At 38.7% G+C, this 15,896-nt stretch overlaps 1 protein-coding gene across 1 annotated transcript in view; it reads left to right on the top strand.

The window, feature by feature from the left end:
- The window catches only part of LOC133125700 (collagen alpha-1(XXIV) chain), a 94,030-nt gene that overhangs the window by 65,118 nt on the left and 13,016 nt on the right, over positions 1 to 15,896 (top strand). The window contains exons 32-45 of the mRNA XM_061237221.1: positions 4,361 to 4,414; positions 4,968 to 5,021; positions 5,104 to 5,157; positions 8,216 to 8,269; positions 9,109 to 9,162; positions 9,302 to 9,409; positions 9,838 to 9,891; positions 10,173 to 10,280; positions 10,793 to 10,846; positions 11,847 to 11,900; positions 12,219 to 12,275; positions 13,130 to 13,183; positions 14,085 to 14,138; positions 14,369 to 14,422. Coding sequence (XP_061093205.1) covers positions 4,361 to 4,414; positions 4,968 to 5,021; positions 5,104 to 5,157; positions 8,216 to 8,269; positions 9,109 to 9,162; positions 9,302 to 9,409; positions 9,838 to 9,891; positions 10,173 to 10,280; positions 10,793 to 10,846; positions 11,847 to 11,900; positions 12,219 to 12,275; positions 13,130 to 13,183; positions 14,085 to 14,138; positions 14,369 to 14,422 — 867 coding nt within the window. The remainder of the gene's footprint in view (positions 1 to 4,360; positions 4,415 to 4,967; positions 5,022 to 5,103; positions 5,158 to 8,215; positions 8,270 to 9,108; positions 9,163 to 9,301; positions 9,410 to 9,837; positions 9,892 to 10,172; positions 10,281 to 10,792; positions 10,847 to 11,846; positions 11,901 to 12,218; positions 12,276 to 13,129; positions 13,184 to 14,084; positions 14,139 to 14,368; positions 14,423 to 15,896) is intronic.

The raw sequence follows: 15,896 nt of genomic DNA, 5'->3' as shown, positions 1-15,896 counted from the left end.
ATATTAATTTAGATTCCATTGCGTACTGTTACCCATACCCACATCTATAGTGTAATATTTTTTAAAATCAACAGTAAACACTAATGGCATGCATCAAGCAATTGAACAATAATCTCAAATGAATCTGGATTGTGTGACTTAAAGAGCATTCTATCGCTGTGCAGCTAGTTGTCTTGAAGTGTTCACTTTTTGTGGTCAGTCCATTGCACAAAGTTTGACATATGTAAATGTGTGTAGTTGTTCTCCTGTCGAGACGCATTGGAAATGCTAATACCCATTCCAGCTCGGTAACCCTATGCTCCTGTGTGGAGTGCTTCCTTTGCACAGGCCTGTTTGCTACTCAGTGAGCGCTAGTTTCTAGTGTGCGTGTATCCAGGTCAGGTTTGATTAGGTAATGTGTTGAGGTTTGTTTGACATATTGTACAAAAATACTGGGAGCATCTGGCAGCATTGTGTCTTATCCGGAGAGGCCTGTCGTCTAGGCCAACACCCCCTCCCCTCCCTCAGTCTCCTTTGATGATTAAATAAGTTGGGCGGGGGGGGGGGCTAGCTGTTGTATTTAGAATGCTTGCTTTACTATAACAACATTTTCATTGATGCCATTGCTGGGGGAGTGGTTGATTCTGTTGACTGCTGTAATGAAACAATTAGGGTAAATAGTTCTGTCTCCGTCCGGAGCACTCTACAAAAGATAGCCCATCTACTGACGACGACCTCTTCCCAAACCTCTCCAGAGCCAGAGTGCCATCTAGTGTACACTCCTGTGAATTCAACCAAAGAATGTGTGATTGAATAAGTATGGGAAACAGTGGTGGTGCTGTCTGGACTTATTTCCTCAAGGCTTTTATTGTGGTGCTGTGTCCTTTTCTAAATTATCTAAACGAAGCGTGGAGTAATCACAGGACTTAAGCATCTGGACATGAACACATGAGTTGCACAACCACCGAAATGAGATGCACAACCACCAACATCGTTCATATGAAGTCTTTGATAAGCTTGCAGCTGTAAGTTTCATTAACAGTGTTGTACAGACAGCACTGCTCATTTGCAGTTTCAATAAAACACAGTAGAATAGTAATTTGTATAATGTTTTCAGCCCTTCCTTATTTAGACTCTCTTAGGGTTGCCAGTAATTTTAGTAATTTTGCAAGATTATGTTTTATTGACAGATTCAAATGAAAGGGCATATTGCCTTAATTGTTGTTCAGAATGAGATCACTCTCTTAATCCCAGACATGGGGTGTGCCCTCGAGCTTTGTTTTCACTCCATAAAGAGTCATGCTGATTCTGAAATTTCCCGTTGAGGGACTTAAAGTGAATCTTTTGCTGAGACTAAATAGTGTTGGTGTTCCTGGCCATGTGCTTTTTAGTCAGCATCCTAACAGTACATAAAGGCTGTGGCAAATAGATGTTCTGTGGATAAAGGTAGCCCTCTTTAATGGCACCTGTGCCACCCACCAACTAGTGTGCATGCATGTTGAGGGCACAAGTGCATGAAGTGGGAGATAAACTTGGTAGTGCTCATGGCAACACACAGAGACACAACAGCAGTAAAGTATTGTAAATATATGGGTCCAAGCACAAATAACAGGATATTATACTGACCAAAACAATGACCCAGTAAAACTAATACAAAATTCAGCATAAAGCGGCAAATACATTTTATGGTAATGAAATGTAATACATTAAAGATTTTCCATACAGCTTCATCATGGTTTCACATTATAAATCTGTTAATTGTGCAATAGTGGAAGCCCTTATAGCAGCAGAGGAAGGCCCTCTGATCTTATTTACTGGTTGGATATACGGTGCTTCAGTATTCAATATTTATTAAGAATTCACTTTTGGCACATTTTATTGTGTTGTATATTTCATTCTAAATGGATATAATTGCCATGATTGGCCATCTATCTACAATTAATAACCCATAATAACAAAGTGAACACATATTTTTAGATTTTTTTGCAAAAATAGAAATCTCTCATTGACATAAGTATTCAGACCCTTTGCTGTGGTTCTCCAAATTGTGGTCAGGTGTGTCCTGTTTCCTTTAATTATCCACAGTACCTTCTACCATTTCTAAAGCTTTGAGTGTTTCCAGGAGCATCCGGTCAAACTGAGTAACTGGACAAGAAGGGCCTTGGTCAGGGAGGTGACTAAGAACCCAACGGTTACTCTAACAGAACTTTGGAAGTCCTCTGCAGAGGTGGGTGGACCTGCTGGAAGGATGAGTTTGCCAAACGGCATTTAACAAAGAACATATAGCCATGACAACACTGCAGTGGCTTCGGGACAATCTCCTTGAATGGCCCAGCCAAAGCCCAGACTTAAACCCCATTGACCATCTATGGAGAGACCGGAAGATGGCAGTTCACAGACGCTTCCCATCCAATCTGACGGGGCTTGAGAGGTTCTGCCATGAATAATGGCAAATCTAGGTGTGCAAACCTTATAGAGACGTACCCAAGAACACTGTAATTGCTGCCAAAGCTGCTTCTAAAAAGTACTGAATTAAGGATCTGAATACTTGTGTAAATGAGAGATTTAAGTTTTTGATTTGCTAAAATTTCTAAAAACATGTTTTCACTTGTTCACATTATGGGTTATTGAGTGTAGATTGATGGGCAGAAATGGCAATTCTGCAATAGATTACAATTAAATCTACAACACAATAAAGTGAAGAAAGTGAAAGGGTCTGTATACTTTCTGAAGCCACTGTATACGTTATCTCTGCGTGAGGGATAAATCATAGGATCATCAGACAATACACATTTTGAAACTGGAGATAATGTGATCACATGACTTGGTGGGTGATTGTGATCTGTAGAATGTATTGTATTCTGTTTGAAGCCCATAGTTACCAGCTGTAAACTGGAGAGCATCATCATATCACAATCTGAAGAGAACATGCAAATGCTGTTGGTCAGTTTTAAATAGAAATATGAGAAATAAATAAAAGGGCTCCAAAAAAGTCTATATATCACATGCATGTTAGATTAATAAATGAAAGCAACTTATTTAGTGCTTTAAAAATGGGAATAGTTTTATGTTGGTTTACTCAGTTATAAGGGTTCCAAACAACAGACACAATCAGTTCTGTTACACTGGAAACATTCTTCCTTGAAGAACTGCTTTGATATCTTATCTGGGGTATGTCACTATGAATAAACTGAACTGAGTAAACAAAGTCCACTTACAAAAATGTGATAGAATAAAGGAAGAATGAAGCATGAATTGTATGAACTGAAGGCCGAAATGACATGGAAATCTGTACTCAGAGATTATGTTCAGCAGTGCTCAGTCATTTTCTCATTATTCTGTGAACAAAAACACACAATTATATCCAAATCTGGTTGATTCCAAACAGGCTTCTCCAGTAAGAGAGAAGACCAAATTCCTAACCTAATTGGAAAGAAGGAACTGAGCAAACAAAAGAATCTGCTTAACATTTCCTCTCATAAAACATTACATGTATTCCGGAGTCCAGAAGTCTCAAGATTATGGCGCCATGTGGGTTGTGTTGCCGAATTAACACATATAGTTGTTAACATTAATTCAATGATGCAATACATTAATCAAGCATGAAATGAACTTTTCCTTAGTTAATGTATTTGTATTTGAACTACTAGCTAATGTATTAGTTACATGAATATACATTAGCAAACCACAGGATAAACATCTGATTTGTTATTACCTGTTTACTTCATTCCAAAATTAATTGGCATGAACTAGTTTATGAATTAATGACAATTCATTTCATCATTAAATTAATTAATGAATTAATGAAGTACAAAGCTTACAGCTCAGGAGTTAGTTTTCAACTACAGTAGTTCATGCCAATTCATGTAACCTTATTGTGTAGTGGTATCAGATTACATGTATCCAAATTGTTACATAGTAATAATAATAATAATAATAGTAATAATAATAATAATAACAATAATAATAATATTGTAACAGTTTTTTTACACATGATCTGGTATCATTTTTATGTATTTAGATACTGTATTTCATAGTAAAAGAAACATCAGTGAAAATAGGTTCACTTAGCTTGTAAGCAACTTTAGCTGCTTTGTATTTGGCTGTTGTGGGGGCCTTGCTTACCGTGTTGAGCTACTTCTAGCAGTTGTGCCTTTGAGGGAGTCATTTGTCTGACTTGTTTTTGTCTGAACTTACCGTATGTACTGTATTATGTGACAGACTGTAGCTCTTGTTCTGTGAAAATTCTCAAAGATTCATACGTAATCTCATTCCGGTCAAGATGCCTGACATTGAGCTGAATTATTTAGAACCACGTATGTAATTGCATTCTTATTACACTGTGAGGCTAAAATTCATTTTAAACTTCTTTGTTTTCAAGGGTAAACCCGGTATTCCCGGCAGTAGCGGGGAGAGAGGAGCCCACGGGGAACCAGTAAGTACTGTCCTTTTCATAATTTCCCTTCCCTCACTTCCCTAGTATGATTATGGTAAGTCAGTCTGGTTTGTGAATAAATGTTGTTGTTAAAATATCACATATCACATATCACAGAAAATACATATGTGATATGTGCGTTTCCTACTGTATTGGAATATTTTCTTTACAAGTCTTTCTTTTTTAATCTTAAATTTAAGGAATGAGTACCCACTTGTCTGCCATTCTAAATGGACTTCGCTGTTATTTCTTTTGTATTTTTAATTCAGCAATGTTTAAACTGACATTTTTTATGCTTTCAAAGCACATACCTGCTTAAATTAAAAAAAACATTTCTTTGCGATTTCCATGTACTGTATGTTTTATTTGGTGTTATTTGAAAACATTTCATTATTATTTTTAAATTCAGACAAAACATTTGATCAGTTTTGCCATGACTCTATGGAATTGTGGTTCACCTATTGGTTCTGTCTGATTTTGCATTTACCCCAGGGCCTAGATACATAATTTGAGCAGAGGCATAATTTTGAAAAGTGTGTTTGTTTGTTGTAAGGGCCCTAGGGGACCACAGGGAGAGGCAGGACCTGACGGCGAGCTAGGCCTTGAGGTAACAACTCTGTCATACTCCATTCTTCTCTGAAGGTCTTTTTTCTGTCAACTTCAGGCTAATTCACTCATTTTTCATGCAGGGACCGCCTGGCCCTGAGGGGGAGTCTGGTGCTATGGGAGAACCTGGGCTCAAGGTCAGAATCTTAAAAAAATACTTGCCCATGATGCATACAGTGAGCCCCATAATGTTTGGGACAAAGACATGTTTTTACTTGATTTGACTCTGTATTCTGACTCTGTCATGTTGGGTATATTGTTGCATATCTTTTGCATGCAATGACTACTTGATGTCTGTGACCCATAGACATCACCAGGTGCTGAGTATCCACCCTTGTTTCTAGGGCTAGTTGCCATAAGTTTTCTCTTTAGCATATCAAATGTTAAATTGGATGCAGATTTGGTGAATTATTTCTCCAGGCCAGAACTGTCCTATGTTTGGCTTTGAAAAACTCCTTTGTTGCTTTAGTAGTATGTTTGGGATCATTGTGTTTGGAGGCATTTTGTTGAACTTGAACTTGATGCTTCTGTGTACTTCAGAATTAATTCTGCTGCTGCTATTAGCAGTAACATTTCCAATGAATGCATGTGAGCCAGTACCTGTAGCAGCCATTCATGCCCAAACCATAACACCCCGACCATCATGTTTAGCAGATGAGGAGGTGTGCTTCTTGGCCAGTTCCTTTTGGCCTCTGTCAACCACCAAAACACTGGACCCAAGAGCAAGACCACGGGAGTTAATGTCAAAGTCTTTCACTTCGGTGCAGAACAGACAGGCAGGGGTTGAGAACCAGCAAACAGTTATAATGTAGATCAGGCAGTTTGTAATCAAAACTTGTGGTCGGGTATTCGGGCAAACAGAAACAACAGAGGTAATCCAAAGAATGGTCATGGTCACAGGCGAAGGGTCAAAAACAAACAGGCTGTCCAAACAGAATCGAAATCCAAAATCAAAATCCAAAAAACCAAAGGGAGTCTAAAAGCTACTGGTCAAATCAGAACAGGTGGGAAATCCAAAAAGCAGTATTCGAAAACAAAACGGGTCACATGGGAGATCAGACAGAAATAAACGGTGGAGAGTATGGCTATGACAATCTGGCAACGAGTATTACAAACATTTTAGGGTTTATATACACAGGTAACGAGAGGGAGTGACAATCAGGAAGTGAGCCACAGGTGAAATGAATGAATGACTGAACTGACAGACAGACTACGGTGCGCACAGAGGGTAAAAATAAATGAAAAATGAGAGACTCCACAATTTATTTCTTTGATACCAGAAAATGGTGGTCTCATCTGCCCTCAAAACCTTTTTTCTAGAACTCTGCAGGCTCTTTTAGTTTTTATAACCTGGCCTTGCTGATTTTGCAGATAACCTGTAGTTATACTTGCAGCGTATACTCTGTGAAGTATTCTGCTGGCAGTAGTCACTGACACATCGATGCCTACATCCTGAAAACTGTTTATGATCTGTTACACAGGTGTTTGGGGGTGGTTTTCCTCATTATTGTGAGAATTCTCCATTCATCAACTGTTGAAATCTTCCTTGGCCGATCAGGCTCTTCCAATTACTGAGCTCAGCAGTGCTCTTTGTTCCAAACAGTTGATTTTGGTAAGCTTTACCCTGTGTTTACACAGCTAGCGATTTGGTCGACCAGTTACTGGAAGTCAATTAATTTTCTATGAAGGGGCGACGGCCAGAAAACTTGGCAAATGAGCCTTGAAAGTTACCAGAGAAAAATTGCCAGTGGTTTATATTTTCGCAAAGCCTGTCAACACCAACTCAGAGTTCTGTGCTTCCTATTTTGTCATCCCATTTCCTGAATAATTGTTCTCTCTGGCTTCACTCATTTTTTATTATTCACACAGCTAAAAACTTTAGGGTAAACAGCAGACTATAACAAATACATGGCTTGTTTTTCCAGTACCAGTTTTAAGCTCATATTAACCCCCAAACACATTTAATTCTATACACCACTAGACGGCTGGCTATTGCTAGCGATCTATTCAATTCAATAATGCTTTTCTGGCATGACCGTATATAACATAGATATCAATTGAAAGAGATAGTGAGATCGCTAGCTAGCGAGATAGCAGTAGCAAATAATAATCCTCAGTGTCATAACTAGAGGAAAGGCTATATGGATACACTGTATATATTTCTCTTCAGAAATTTGTAGTTGCATGATTTCTGAAGAGACTAAAAGGACTAAAAATCTCTTGCCTCACCCTTAGCCTAGACCTGAGTGACCCATCAACCAAGTCGCTCCCTGTGTAAATATGGCGTAAGGTTTGGCCTATGACTCATGATAATAACAGAATCTAAAGGCAATCAAAAGTGTAGAATCAAGCCTAGATACTGAACACTCTTATACTCTACCTGCACTAAATTAATTCAACACTCCTGCCTTATCAGAAACACCTGTAAAGCCATAAAATGGGGGACTATGTAGAAAAAGTGTCAGGATTTCTACATTGTGAAACCAAAGTGTATAGAAAATACCATTTAGTAAAAGCTGAGAATTTGCACTAAATGTGTTTTTTTTTTAGCTCCTTTATGTTTGGGACATTAAGGAGCTCACTGTATATATGCACTATATCCACAATTTTCACAGTCAACATTACTGCTGCTGCCAACAATGGTCAATCAGGGTCTACTTTTCTATGTGATAAGACCCGATAATGTACACCTTCGATGAGCCAGTCTGGTTTTCTGGAATTCGAAGCTTGAAAAAGTGCTTTCATTCAGACCTCACAGAAACTAGTGCAGATGACTCACCATAAAGTGAATTAAGTGGTATGTTCTGTATCTGAGCATTGATTGGATGTTGCACAAGATCTGCTTAATGGACAGTATGATAAAAAAGGATAAATTCAGTTTCTGGGTTCCACATTTATTTACATTTTCTACATAATGCTGGTTCTTAAAAACCATGTATTATGTGCTACAAGAAGTTCTCACGTGATACATAATACATTGCAGAACAGTATGAAACAAAGTATTCAATATTCTAATATTCTTTCTCTGGAAAATGATGATTATCAGATGTTGTGCCAGATAATAGGTGAAAATATTGTTATTTCCAGATTTGGATCAGCTTGTTGAAGTCTGCAAGTCGAGTCTAAACCAAGGGTTTTCAAAAGGTTTAAGAGTTTATGTGTACTTTTCAATAGCCCTGTGTTTTTTTCCTTCAGGGAGAAGTTGGGGAACCTGGAAATGAAGGAGAGCAGGGACAACAAGGAATGAGAGTGAGTCCTTTATTCAAGATAATCTTACTGCTTGTGTTCTGATGGATATGATACATTTGTATATTATTCCTATTTTCCTTCTATGAATATGAGTAACCTTTTGGTTATGAAAGAGCAGTGATTGAGTTGTTTTTGTCTGCTGAACTGTATCGATAACCCCTGCTGGTTTCTGAGAGGTCTTTATTGCTCTTGTTTTTCCATAATATTCCACAGTGGCCCTATTGTTTCTGAGCCTGCTCAGAGAACTCTACTGTTTGTAATGCTATTTAAACAATTGTATTTTATTTCACATATTTTATTTACACTAATATCTCAATTATTCTTGTTTCTCTGCATATTTATATTTATAAATGGGTGAATTTTAATGGGGCTTTATTTGAGTATACAAAATAACAGACATCCCACCCTTGCAGGAGAGTGACTGAGGGGTTGGGGGATGGGATGGAGGGTGGTGGGAGAGAGTGTTGCTCAGTGATACGACCAGGGGAGGGGGTGGATGATGGGGATTTCCTCTGCACATTACAGGACTTGGGGCATTCCCCTGCACTTTTCTGAACTTAAATTCTGCCTGTGGTGCACATTGATGATTTGTGGGAGATGTCTGCCCACTTGCTTCTGGACCTTCGGGGACAGACTAGAATTGTGATTTTTTTTCAAATTACATGAACTTGCATTCACACTTGACAGTTGCACTTTTTATTTTATATCCCCACAGTTATGAACACATATTAAGGTGACAGTTTTTATCTACTAAATATACTGTGCACGGTGCAGTCATATGCCTACTATGCAATTTCATAAAGAAAATGCTTGTTAACTTAAATGCACTTTTTTTGTAGGGTCCCCCTGGCCCTGTTGGAGAAGAGGGTGTTCAAGGGAAAGATGGGCACAAGGTACAGACCTGAATGAAATGACTTGACATCTCTGCTGCCTATAGATTGTGCCGTCATGATACTCTGCTGTCCTGCCTTGACTGTATCTGAGAATGTCCAACCTCCAGAACGTCTCTCATGCTGTGGTCTTGGCCTCTAGGGGGAACCAGGGGACCGTGGGCCTATGGGAGAATCTGGGGACAAAGGTGAAGCAGGAGATCCTGGGCTGCTTGGTCCTGCTGGTGAACCTGGAAAACGTGGCTTTCTTGTGAGTATCTCCGGGGGCAGCGTTGCAATGTCCGTGGTTTTGCCGGCAAATTGGGCTCCTTTCAAATTGCAGTCGCGGGTAAAAATGAAAGCTACCTTTCATGGATTACCTTTTATGTGTTTGCCTATTTATTGGGCGGTTAGCAATTTATTCCTCAACACAAAATCAGTACCAAAAAATTAATCATGAGGGTACAGTCCTCACCCTAAGACAACATTATTAAACTACTTCCAAGTGTTTGTTATATATTTGTCTAATCATTATCTTCTTTAGATAGAGCCTCTGTATTTCTCCATATTTCCCCCATCCCCAACAACCACAATGGGAGTTTTATCACATAGTTGTTCATGACGTTATATGGCATTTATGTGAGAGTCTTGCACGTTCATTACGTGATATTAAATGCACTTTTGTGTTTCCTAAATAAGGGTCCTGAAGGAAAGCAAGGACTTCCTGGCACCCGGGGACGACATGGAAAGAAGGTAATATTGGCTCTCAGCATGTCTTAACTCAATTAATCATTCAAGGTTTTTTTAATGTATGGTTCTATTCATTCAAATGTTGTGAAGGTCAGTTGTTTTGTTGACAGAATAAGGTTTAGTTAGCCCAGCAATTTATTAATTTATGTCTAAAGTTTGAAAAAACAAAAGTGCAGTTGAGTTGAGTATTTAGGCATTGTGCCAATCCTTGGATCCTCAAGTCATTACAAACCCTTTGATGCTTTAATTTTAATTCAGACTGTGCTCATGTGTGGTGCTTGTAGGGTGAGAAGGGACCCTCGGGACACGCTGGTGAGGCCGGACCACGTGGTGAGATCGGACAGGAGGGTGAAAAAGGAGCAAAAGGTGCAAGAGGAACCAGAGGCCCTCCAGTTAGTGCACACTTCTCATGATTTTCTGTGGATGCTATGCTAATGGAACAGCAAGTTGTAGAATACACTGTGACCTCTTATGCCAATAGTTATTATTTGTTTATCAATAAATAATGATGCAAACTTATGGAGCTTATGGACTTCAGATAACTCACCGATGTTTTTAACAATTAAATTAAAGCCTGTGGTATGGGGCTAAAGATACAGAGGCAGTGCCTCAAATAAACTCTGCATTGGAATGGGGGCCCACACTAAGCAACAAGGAATGACAACATGTATGTTGTAGCATGACATTTCATGTAGGGACAGTAATTAGATTTCCTCATGCCAATTTTTAGAGTAATCCAGTTTTGAAAAATTGAAGGTATCTGCAAAAGGTTTCTTCCCTGATGAGTCAGTTTCCCAAGCACACAGCTGATGTTCCTGCCATAGGTACCCACATTACGTTTTTTTTTGTTATGCATGTGTTTTGGTACATGAGTTACGGTGTCTGTTTTGTGTATCATCCTCAGGGTCCACTGGGAGCGATGGGTCCTGAAGGGGAACCAGGAATGACAGGATACACAGTAAGTACTTTGTATCAAAACAGTGAACATCAGCAGAACAAAACACAATAATTAAAAGGTATTTGATATCTTTTCTGAAACTGCATCGCAAGTTTTAGTGGATTTGGCTCTGCAGTAAAAGCATATGTGAGCATCTTGTCAGTATTTCTTATCATATGATTTGTTTCTGCATCAAAGCCTTTCCTTTTAAGTTGAAATGCATTGGTATTTATTTTACTTTCAGTTAAATATATATCTCCTTTTATCTTGACCATGACACAGTACACAAATTGACCTCTACTAACTGATAAGGTGGGCATACCATTGTATTAAAATTCAAAGGAGCCTAACGTGTCATTGAAAGAGCCAGGCACCAGCTACCTGGATACCGGTGTCACTCATTGCAACTTCTACAAATTAAGATCCAACACCTTCAACCACAAAAAGTGGCAAAGTAACACAGTTAAGGCTAGAAAATGGAGCAAAAGGCGAGATCCAGCCTAATGTAGTATATTGACACAAATGACACAGTATTCGGTTCAAAAGTGGCACATACTTTCAACACAATGTTCTACTGCATGGATTAGTCCTACAGTCATTGACTGCACCAGTGCCTACTGCAGCCAGCAGCCTTGCAGGTGTTATGTAAAATGAATGATTGCGGGGGAATCAGTCAGTAAGGGGTCTGTGCTTCTTTGCCGTGTAGTGCCCGGGGTTTGCATGCTTGACCTGTGTGCTGTTCTGTGAAACCAGGTGGCACCACATGTTTTGGAGGCCCCCCTGGATTTCGACACTTTCGGCTGCACATATCACTACACGATTACAACTGTGAATAGCTAATTGGCAATTCCAAATTAGGGAGGGAATTGGGTACATCAAATTTATTTCTTCTTCTTAATTCACTGGTAATTTTAGAACTGTGATTACATTATGCATGGTTTGTCATCGGCTTATCTTTCTGGTGCACTCCTCTTAGTAAGAACCTACCTGCTGCTGTAATTCAGGGTTCTTGTCTTATCAGGGTCATACAGGCAAGTCAGGACCCCTGGGACCACCTGGCCCAAAAGGTGAAAAGGTAGAGTGCTTTCCTGTTTCTAACTTACCTGTTTAAATTCCGTTTTGTATTTATACATTCCTGTACGTACTAGTGTGTCAGATATGTGAAGTTGATGATGATGTATGCTATATGTATGTTCTATATTGTGTTGTAAGTACACTGTTTTAGCTTGAAGTATGTATGGATCATTGAATCAATTTATTTCCATTTGAAGCATTTAAGTAAAGTAATTCAGTTGTTCCATGTCAAGCATAGCAAGTATTTCAGATCCGGTTTCAAATGGTGCCAAATCTAGTAAAATATGAAGACCTATGTTGATAAGGTTTTATGTTTCAGGGTTACACAGGAGAAGATAACAAAACTCCAGGACCACCCGGGCCCTTAGGTGAACCAGTAGGTCTTGCTTTCCTTAAACTTCCCTATCCTGCTAAGCTGTTTTGTCAAGGGCAATGTGCGAGTGCTTTGTATAATTCTTGCTCTTCCAAAGGCACTGGTTACATAAAAGTCAGTAAAATACTGCTACTAGGCTAAGAACGTTTTGATTTATGCTCTGGGTATTATCAAAAGAGGAGTTATACGCCACTTAGTCCATGCTGGGGACAAAAAGTCTGCATTTTTGGTCAGAAACAAATGCGCCTGTCAGACTATAAGTGTAATTTCAAAGGCTCAGTGAATTAGAGATCTAAGGATTTACTAATATAAGGAAAATAAAGCTTATAAGACCTTGATCTGTTGTAAAGTTATGTAATACCTCCCATAAAACACACCTTTCTTTCACATATCTACTTATGCCCTGTGTTTTTAAGCGTTAATGGACTTTCATAGCATAGTGGACTAGTATTTCTTAGTCTGTCAAGAAGGGAGCAAACCAACATAATTAAATGTCTCTGAGAATGTCTGGTTCTTGTGAGGATTCTATGGTGGTTCCTGCTGGCAGGGAGAGATTGGACAATGTTTTATCACAGGGTTGATCCAAATAGCACCCTGCATAAATGAGAAAGAGTTTAGTTTCTATTTCACGCTAGCACTGTGTTTCAGCCTATACTCTGTGAAGCATGAAACAAGATTTTGGTTTTGTTTAGGCCTTTACCTTCTTTTCAAGAATGCATGGCAAATTAAGTACTGTAAGCCTGAAAAGGAAGCCTTTCCAAGGAGAGGCGTTGATGATTTCCAGAGCTCTCCAGTGTGTGCACCTCATATTGGCTGAAGTACTCATCCATACAATGATGCTGTGTGTGTTTGGGTAGGGTCCTGCCGGCGAGCGAGGTGAGAGAGGAGAGCCAGGGGACGAGGGGTATCAGGTAAACCTAAACCTGAGATCTTTACACCACTGATATATCCTGCAGCTGAGATGAATAGAGACCATACCACACAAGCATGTTTTTGGGTCCCTTGTAGGCAAAAATGGGTTTAAGGATTACTACAACCCTTGTGAAACTCCTGGAAGAAATCTGTTCTTAATAGTATTGCGTGACTAGCTTCTTTTACCTGTAAAAAAAAAATGCAAACACATCCAAAAAAAGGATATGATTATGATGTGGACTTGTGAGATGTTTATAACACTTCATGAAAGTATTTGACAGTAGAGACGCTGGGTTTTACTTTTATGTTTAAAATATTTTGATGGGGTTTATATGAATCGTCTGAGCATGGGAAGGAGTTCAAAGTGAAATTAATCATTCTTTTCTGTAGCTGTTCTTGAAAGTGGTCCAGGTTTCCATTTCATTTTGTCAACTGTCCACTTTACAGATCTCTAGATTTGACCACTGTGTTACAGTAAATTGACTGGATAATTTGCTATTGTTATTTCAAAGAAAATACATGCCAAACATACAATACAGCAAACCAGCTTTCATGTGGTGGGAAGACACTGGCTTTCTAAAGCCCAGTGTGGCTTTATTTGGCATGCATTGCATAATGTGGCAGTCAAACTGTTTCAAGCTCTTATTGTGCAATTTCCTAACGTAGCAGCATGTGTATCTACAGAAAATCTTTTCAAAAGTTTTCAATTGACTATTTATCAAGCCCTGTACTTGATGTTCCATGCAGTAATTGGAATTCAATAGTAGTGAAAAGTGTGAAATATGTCCCTCAGAAACTATTTGGTAGGAATTGCTTTTTATTAAAATAAATAAAAGAAAGCTTCACAACAGGTAATTATGTTTCTGTATAACATCACAGACACTGCTGTTTTTGTTTTAGGGTCACATTGGCATCACTGGACCACGAGGGGCTGTTGGACAGCAGGGACTACCTGTAAGTCTTAACACAGCCCATATACTTCATTCTTCCATTTTAGTACAGAAAGCATGAGCAGAAATAGTCCAGAAACCAAGGCATCTTATTTATAAAAACATTAGGCCTTCAAAATGGCTGGCCCGATGCATTCCAGCACAAATGTACTTCATCAAAGTATACCTGCCATTTGGTACTAAGAAAGTGTCAATGCTGAATGAATGATATGGTGCCTGATGTTTGTTGTGCAGGGAATACCAGGGGACCCTGGAGAACAGGGACCAAGCGGAGAAAAGGGAACTCAGGTGAGAGAATGAAGTCTTGCCAGAGGTGCCAACAGTAGGCACATTCCTGAAATGAAGTCATTGCACAACAATCTTTCCTTCCATGCAAATTTGTTTTTGGCAAAAAGCCATGTAGAGACTGGCAGATTAATCTGTTCCTGCTGATTATCCTCGATATTACTCAGATTTAGCAACCAACCTGTCAAATCTGAGGGAGCCCTTATTGCAAAATCAGTGAAGCCAGTCTGCCAGTTATAATTGAATAGCCTTTTACTATTCGGAGAACCAGGTTGCACACAGTTGCTTTCTCTATTTTGTTATTGCAGTCACACAGATATATCATCTATCTGTTTGGGTTGTGATGTTTTGTTTGCTTTGCTTAGCAACAACACATTTCAAAACAGGGAAAATGAATTGCAAATAAGTATTGAAGTTATTCACACTCTGAAACAAATTATGGCGGAAAGGCTCTCTTATCCATGGCTTTGATATTGGGGGAGGGGGGGATTATTTTGTTTGGCCACCCACATTGAGATTAATGTGATGCCAAGATTCCTGACTTCAAAGGTATCTGTGAACATTTCATTAGGCCGTATCTCTTCTTTTTAACTGCAAAATATTTCTTTTCAATCTCATGCAAGGAATAGCATTCATCTCTCAAAACAGCAATTGACTGAGTTTCTAGAGAACGATGTATATTTTTGGCAATTTTTTTTAACCAAAATTGAACTTTTGTAGAAATGCCAATGTACTAGACAGCATTGCAAGTGAAAGAAAGATATTTTTAGCTTAATTTAACCACACAATCGTTTTTAGTTTTTCGTTAGTGATTGATATAATTAGAGTGGTTTCCTTAGTACCAAATTAGCACATGATTAAAAAAGGATGAGGTAGGACAGTGTGTTGGCAGTACACATGAGCAATGGCTGCTGAAAATGGGGCTGAAAATTGAAATCATATCTGAAGATTGAATTTAAAAATGAGTTATATTAAACCATAATAGTAGCTGTAACATTATCAATGTCTTGGCTGTATATTTTTGATCAATTTTATGGTACCTTGGTGTATAAAAGTATACATTTCTTTCAATAAGTTAAAGATTTCACAGTCATTCCAAACTTTTTAATGGTAGCGTACTTATATGTGCATTATTACATGTGGTAACTATAAACAATGATTTAATTACAGTGACTTCCGTAAGTGGATAGTGGTACAATTTCTGTTCTTTTGGCTCATGGTCTCATGTTGCCAAATGCCAATAAGTATTGTGATCAGAATTACGTTTCGTAAAAATGTGCTTCCATAAAATCATAAGCATCACCAAAGTGGTTTTGGGACTCATGATTAAGGAAGCCAGAGGTTGATGTAATCGGCAGCACAGTGAGCTGAGCCGCACCCAATGTTCCACTCTGCGAATTCCCCAAACTGCCTTTCCAGGAATAAATATTTACTGTGATTTTCACTTCATTCTTTGCAGGTGCAAATTCTGAATGTT

The sequence above is a fragment of the Conger conger genome, chromosome 4 (genome assembly GCF_963514075.1).
Source record: "Conger conger chromosome 4, fConCon1.1, whole genome shotgun sequence".
In the NCBI taxonomy this organism is placed as follows: domain Eukaryota; kingdom Metazoa; phylum Chordata; class Actinopteri; order Anguilliformes; family Congridae; genus Conger; species Conger conger.
Note: the sequence above shows the minus strand (reverse complement) of the source record. Positions and strands in the feature narration are given on the sequence as shown.